The sequence below is a fragment of the Perognathus longimembris genome, chromosome 6 (genome assembly GCF_023159225.1).
Source record: "Perognathus longimembris pacificus isolate PPM17 chromosome 6, ASM2315922v1, whole genome shotgun sequence".
In the NCBI taxonomy this organism is placed as follows: domain Eukaryota; kingdom Metazoa; phylum Chordata; class Mammalia; order Rodentia; family Heteromyidae; genus Perognathus; species Perognathus longimembris.
Window position 1 is genome coordinate 79,219,071 of NC_063166.1, and position 6,945 is coordinate 79,226,015.

At 69.2% G+C, this 6,945-nt stretch overlaps 1 protein-coding gene across 1 annotated transcript; it reads left to right on the forward strand.

Annotated features, from left to right (window-relative positions):
- The first annotated feature begins 1,465 nt into the window (after positions 1-1,465).
- Positions 1,466-5,151, forward strand: LOC125353758 (basic proline-rich protein-like). The gene is made up of 3 exons (XM_048349414.1): positions 1,466-1,644; positions 3,875-4,397; positions 4,654-5,151. Exons 1-3 carry the CDS (start codon positions 1,466-1,468, stop codon positions 5,149-5,151), a joined length of 1,200 nt encoding a protein of 399 aa, XP_048205371.1.
- Positions 5,152-6,945: the final 1,794 nt, after the last annotated feature.

Sequence of the window (6,945 nt, forward strand, 5' to 3'; positions counted from 1 at the left end):
CGGCCCGTGGCCTCACCGTGGCTTGGGCTCCGTGGTGAAAAGCAAGACGGACATCTTGCCCGGTGCAGTGGCGCCTGCCTGTCATCCCCTGTGCCCGGGAGATGGGGGTGGGGTGGGGGGGCGGGGTTGAAGTTTGAGGCCCCCCCCCCAGACAAAAACACGGCTGCCACCCCGTCTCCATCAGTAAGCCGGGAACTGAGAAGAAGGACCAGGGGATGAGGCCGGGCCCAGGCGAACACAGGGGAGACCTTTCCGGAAAAGAAAGCAAGAAGGGCTGGGGGGCGTGGCCCACGTGACGGAGCACCTGCCTGCTGGCTGAACGTAAGGTCCCGGGTTCAAGCCCCAGTACCGTCCTCACCCAAACCCCAAGAAGTGGACGCTGTGAATGCTGCCCCTCCCCCCTCCTTGCAAGGACAGGGACCCTGAGCTCAGAGGGGTCACACTCTCGAGCGCCACCGGCTCCGAGCCCGCGTGGCCCGGATTCGAGGTGGCGGCGCCAAGCAGAAGCCCCTCCCTCCCTGCAGGCCCGGAGTTCAGTTCTAAATTTATTCTCTGACCTTCTTGTGGGTTCTAAATTTGGCCAAACAAGTTCTTCCAGCCCAATCGATGACCTAGGTGAGCACGCTGTTTACCCAACGAGCTTCCGGCTGTGGGCTGTGCCAAAACAGCCCTGTCTGGAGAAGCAGCCGCCGGGCATGCGCCTCCGACTGCCAGGTCTGAGTCCCCCCCCCCCCCCCCGCATAAAGATCATCTAGAACCAAACTTACTTAGGCTCACTGTCCTAGAAGGATCCCAAGAAGCGTGTCAATTAGCTGGATCAACCTTTACCTGAAACCCAGTTCCGTGAACCAAGCCCTTCTTCCAATTCATTTCACTGGGTTTCCTGGGTTTCAGTTTTCTTTAATAGGCAATGAATGAATGAATGAATGAATGAATGAAGTCTGCGCAAGTCCACGTCATCCTGTTCTAGCCCAAACTTGTTGGGAACCACAGGACCCCCAAGGAGACTTCATTCAAGCGGGAGGCAGCTCCCGGAGGGGGCAGGGGCCCCAAGCCGCGTCCCTGCTCACAGGGTGGGCTGGGGAAACTGAGTCTCAAGGGGGCCAAGAGGCCTGGGGAAACGGAGGGGTCGGGCTTGGGGCCGGTGTGTCCCCCCCCTCCCGGGGCCCACCCCCTCCACGCGGCCACGGGGCTCCGCGGCCGGGCTCTGCGGGGGCTGCCCGCCACGGCTACCCCTCCAGACGGTTCTGCCATCAGCGTCGCTCCGGAAGCCAACCGCGCGGGGGAGGGGAGGACGGCAGGGCTCCGGCTCCTCCTCTGCCCCCCGCGGGGCCCAGGCCGCCGGATGCGCACGCCTGTGACCCCGGCTCGGCCCTCAGCCTCCCCACAGCCGGGATCACAGCTGCCCCTCCCGGCCTCCCCCGGCCCCCGCCGTGTCCAACGGGGAGGGGGGGGAGTGACCCCCATGGGGCCTGACCCCCAGCTCAGGGCCCCCGCCTGCCGTTCCTGGGGCCCCGAAACCCCACGGACGCCCCGTGCCCCGCCGCCTGCTGGCATCTCTGGGGCCAGACACGGGGGGCCCAACACCCCCAGCCTGTCCCGCCTCGAGCCCCTTGGGGTGTCCCCGCTGCTCCTCGGGCTTCTGTGAATGGAGGAGCCGGGGGGGGGGGGTCGGGACCCAGATCGGCCTCCCCGACGCCCCTCGGGGCCACAGAGATCTCGTGTCCGGGGCCCCCAAAGGGAGCCAGGTACACAGGGGCTAAATAGAGCCGGCAGCAGACGCAGCCCGGGCGCTGGGCGAGGGAGGAATCCCGGCAGGCTTCCCGGAGGAAGAGGCTGAGCGACGAGGGACTTCCGGGGACTCCGGGGGGACTCGGGGGTGGGAGGCCCCTCGGTGCCTGTGTTACAAGTCATCTCCACGTAAAGGATGTGCGTTTCACAAACAACCACCCTCACGCGCGTGGCGTGGCGGCCATGGCTGTGATCCCAGCGCTCCGGGAGCTGAGGCCTGCGAGTCTCGAGTTCGAGACCAGCCTAGGCCACGTCGCAAGATCCTGTCTCCAATGAGCAGGCGCACGCATGGCGGCGATCCCGCCCGCTGGGGAGGCCGAGGGCTGGAGGATCGGGATGGGAGGCTGCGTCCTCAAGACCCCAGCTCCGAAACAACCAGCCAGACGCTGGGCTGGAGACGGGGCCCGAATGGCGCCGGGCCGGGCCGAACCCACAAAGAACCACGGCACTGAGGCCAGCGATGCCGCGCTGCTCTCTTCAACCCACGCAGGAACGCGTCCTCCTCCCTTGCTCAGACCTCACACAACCGGCCCAACAGTCCGCCATCTTCCCCATCGTGCCGCCCGGCCACCGCTGGGCGGCGATTCAGAGCCGAGCTCCCCAGGGGAAATCGAGGCTGGGCTGGGCTGCACAGCCCCCCCCCCCCCCGCCGTGACCAGCGGAACACCTGAGGAGCGGAGCGGATGCCACACAGGCAGAGCCCGGGCTTTGAACTCCCGACGCCCTGGGTGCACCCCACCCCGGTGTGTGTGGGGGGGAGGGGGGGGTCCAGAGCCGGCATGGAGCTCAGCAAGTGTGTGTGAGAGAGAGAGAATGGGGCAGACCAGTGTGGGGGTGCACCTGAGACACCCCAGGAGCTCCTGAGAAAGAACGGGGCCCCGTGAGCACGTGGTGTTCCCAAAACAAGTGGGGGTGCTGCGCCCGCAGGCCCCCGTGCAGTGCGGTACCCCGAGCGTCAACATCCTGGGCCTCTGTGGAGTCCCCGGGCTGCCCCCAACTTGCTTAACGCAGGTGGGAGCCCCTGCCCGAGCCACCAGCCCCCCGGCCCCCCAGCCAGCCCGAGGCACCCCGGGGGTCCCCCCTTCTCTGGTTTTGAGTGGAAGTTCTCTTCCACTGGCTCCTCACCCTCAGAGTGGTAGAGACGTTTGTCTGAAACATAGGGAGACCAGCGCAGGGAGGGGGGAGGGCTGAATCCCTGGGGGGGCAGAGTGGGGCAGGGAGGGGGGAGGGCTGACCCCCTGGGGGGGCAGAGCGGGCAGGGAGGGGGGAGGGCTAACCCCCTGGGGGGGCAGAGCGGGCAGGGAGGGGGGAGGGCTGACCTCTGGGGGGGACAGAGTGGGGACAGGCCTCCCGCAGGGCCGTGTAGGGCCAGGGACCACACAGGGGCTGTGATTCACCCCCAAGACCTACGGGGGGACCTGGGTTCTGAGCCAATCCCGGGGCAGGAAGGAGGCCTGGGCGTCTCCAGAGCCGCCCGAGGCTGGAACTTTCCACCGGGAGTGCAAGGCCTCCGTTCCCGGCCCTGCGTGGGGTGCGGCTCCCCGCAGATGCACACGGAAGAGCGGAAGAGTTTGGATCACCCGTGGGGCGGGGCCAGCGGCTCACACCTGCACCCCGACCCCAGGGCCAGCGGCTCACACCTGCACCCCAACCCCAGGGCCAGCGGCTCACACCTGCACCCTGACCCCCAACCTCAGGGCCAACGGCTCACACCTGCACCCCAACCCCAGGGCCAGCGGCTCACACCTGCACCCCGACCCCCGACCCCCAGGGCCAGCGGCTCACACCTGCACCCTGACCCCCAACCCCCAGGGCCAGCGGCTCACACCTGCACCCCGACCCCCGACCCCCAGGGCCAGCGGCTCGCACCTGCACCCTGACCCCCAACCCCCAGGGCCAGCGGCTCACACCTGCACCCCGACCCCCGACCCCCAGGGCCAGCGGCTCACACCTGCACCCTGACCCCTGACCCCCAGGGCCAGCGGCTCGCACCTGCACCCCAACCCCAGGGCCAGCGGCTCGCACCTGCACCCCGACCCCAGGGCCAGCGGCTCGCACCTGCACCCTGACCCCCGACCCCCAGGGCCAGCGGCTCGCACCTGCACCCCAACCCCAGGGCCAGCGGCTCGCACCTGCACCCCAACCCCAGGGCCAGCGGCTCGCACCTGCACCCCGACCCCAGGGCCAGCGGCTCGCACCTGCACCCCGACCCCAGGGCCAGCGGCTCGCACCTGCACCCCGACCCCAGGGCCAGCGGCTCGCACCTGCACCCCGACCCCAGGGCCAGCGGCTCGCACCTGCACCCCCGACCCCAGGGCCAGCGGCTCGCACCTGCACCCCCGACCCCAGGGCCAGCGGCTCGCACCTGCACCCTGACCCCCGACCCCAGGGCCAGCGGCTCGCACCTGCACCCCAACCCCAGGGCCAGCGGCTCGCACCTGCACCCCCACCCCCAGGAGGCGGAGCCTGAGGAGGAGCATGGCCCTGGCGGCGGTCAAGCAGACCAGGCTCGGCTCCAAGTGACGGGCAAAGCACGGACGGGAGGCGCGGCTCGAGGGGGAGAGCGCCGGCCTGCAGGGGACAAGCGGAGCAAGCGCAGGGGCCCTGTGACACGCGTTCACACGCACGGACACACGCACGCACACGCGCATACACGCACACGCACGCACCTCACACCCTAGGTAGGCGGTGCATGGTGAGCCCCAGCCCTCGGGACGCCCGGGGTGCAGGGTGAGATCCTGCGGACCCCCCTCCCCTGAGGAGTTGGGGGGCGGAGGCCCCGGGGGCGAGGAGCCGGGGCGGTGAGGGGGGGGCGGTCCTCCTCCCCCGCGCACGCGCGGACACACCTGGCGCACACCCCAGCTGCACACGTGGCGCGCACCCGGCCCCCACGGCAGCGCGCGCGGGCGCTCACTCCCCGCGGGGTGCCCTCGGCCCCGCGAGCCCGGCGGCCACGCACTCACCGGCGCGGGCCGGGCCCGCCGTCGGGGGCTGAGTCCCGCGGTCCCGCCGTCGGCCGCGCGCAGGGACGGGCAGGCCGCCTCCGGGTCCCGCTCCGGCTCCGGCTCCGGCTCCCGCTCCGGCTCCCGCTCCGGCTCCGGCTCCGGCTCCGGCTCCCGCTCCGGCTCCCAGCGCCTCCCCCGGGCCGGCGGCTCCCTGAGCGCCGCGTTATCGCCCGCGGCGGGGCGCAGGCGGCGGGGCCCGGGGCTCCCGGAAGCCGGCGGGGTCGGCCGCCCGCCCCGGATGCCGCCCGCCCGGGCTCTGGATCCGCTGATTGCGCCCCAGCCCCCGCGCCCGGCCCAGCCCGCCGGCCCCACCCCCGCCCGCGGCCGCCACCAGCGCCGTCGAGCCCGCCCTTAATCCCGGACCCCGCGGGGCTGCCGGCTCGTCACGGGTGGGGCCGGCTCCCCGGGGCGCCCCGTGCTCCCCCAGGACATCCCGTGCTCCCCCAGGACGTCTCGGTGCTCCCCGGGCCGCCCCGTGCTCCCCCAGGACGCCCCCATGCTCCCGCAGGAGCCGTCCCTGCTCCCCGAGAACGTCTCTGTGTCGTCCCCCCCAGGACCCCCCCAGGAGCAGCCCCCCTCCTCTCCTCCACCGGACCCCACCCTGAACCCCCCATCTTCCTCTCCCCCACACCTCCCGCTCTCCACTCCAGAGGAGCCGCTCAGGCCTCTTGTGACTGTGCGAGGCACTACCGGGACTTGAACTCAGGGCCTCACCCTCGCCCGGCTTCCTCACTCCAGGCCGGCGCTCTACCGCTTGAGCCGCGGCTCCACTTCGGGCTTTTGCTGGTTAATGGGAGATGAGAGCCCCTGGGACTTTTCAGGCTGTGATCCTCAGCCCTCAGCCCGCTGCGGAGGAGCCGGGATTACAGGCGTGAGCCCCTGTGCCCACCGCGGCCTTTTATTTTATAACCACCTTACTATTCTCAGGGCCTCACTGGCTTTGAACCGTGGTCCTCGGAGCTCAGCCCTCTGGGTGCCGAGGCTTACGGATGGGAGCAAAAAGAATCACACGTTTGCTGTGATCCTGTGCTTAATACTATTCTACTCTAATATATATTATATAATGTATTATAATAAATGTATATTATAACATATTATATATATACGTGAGGCCAAGTTGGCCTCAAAGTCCTAGGCTCAGCTGATTCCCTGTGTCTACCTCCCAGGTAGCTGGGACTACAGGTGTGACCCACGGCACCTGGCCAAGACACTCCTGCGTGTGTAACACACCCACCCACAGAGGATGAAGTTCCAAGATGGAGCACACTGGAAGCCGGAAGGAGGGTACAGATGAGCAGACGGGACAGCGGCCGCGGAGGAAGGGCTCGCCGCGCCCTCACTGCCACGTTGCATTTCGGGGAGCAGGAGCCCCGACGTGCAGGAGCTCTTAGTCCGTGCCATCAGGAGGGCTCAGGGGAGAAGCCCACCGCCGCCCTTGGAATGAGCCAGAAACTGGCAGGCCGCGCCCCCTCCCTCCCCCCCCCCCCCCCCGTGAGCCGGTGGGCCCTCAGCAGACCCGCGGGGAGGGCAGGAGGGAGGGGGGTCACTCCGCGGGAGGGGGGGGCGGCACACGGGGAAGGGGCTGCGCTACACAGGCGAGACGCGGCCGCCAGCTCAGCGGTTAGGGCGGGGCTGTGGAGAGGCCCCGTCCGCCTCCCAGCCTCCTGGGGGGCCTGGGGGGCTGAAGGAAGCCTGTAGGGGGTGCTGCGGGGTCCCGTCCTGGGGGGTCTGGGGGGCTGAAGGAAGCCTGCAGGGGGCACTGAAGGAAGCCTGCAGGGGGCGCTGTGGGGTCCCGTCCTGGGGGGCCTGGGGGGCTGCCGGATCCTGCACTGCCCCTCACGGGGCCCCGGAGCTGAGGGAAGTCCAGCATTGCAGCCCTGTGAGACCCAGGGTCCCCGTCCACACAACAATGCACAGGGCCCGGGCTGGGAAGGTGACCTAGTGGGTAGAGTGCTCGCCTCGCATACATGAAGCCCTGGGTTCGATTCCTCAGCACCACATACATAGAGAAAGCCAGACGTGGCGCTGTGGCTCAAGTGGCAGAGTGCTAGCCTTGAGCCAAAAGAGCTTCCTGACAGTGCCCAGGCCCTGGGTTCAAGCCCTGGTACTGTGAGAATAGATAAATAAATAAGCTTGTTGCTATGCCCTT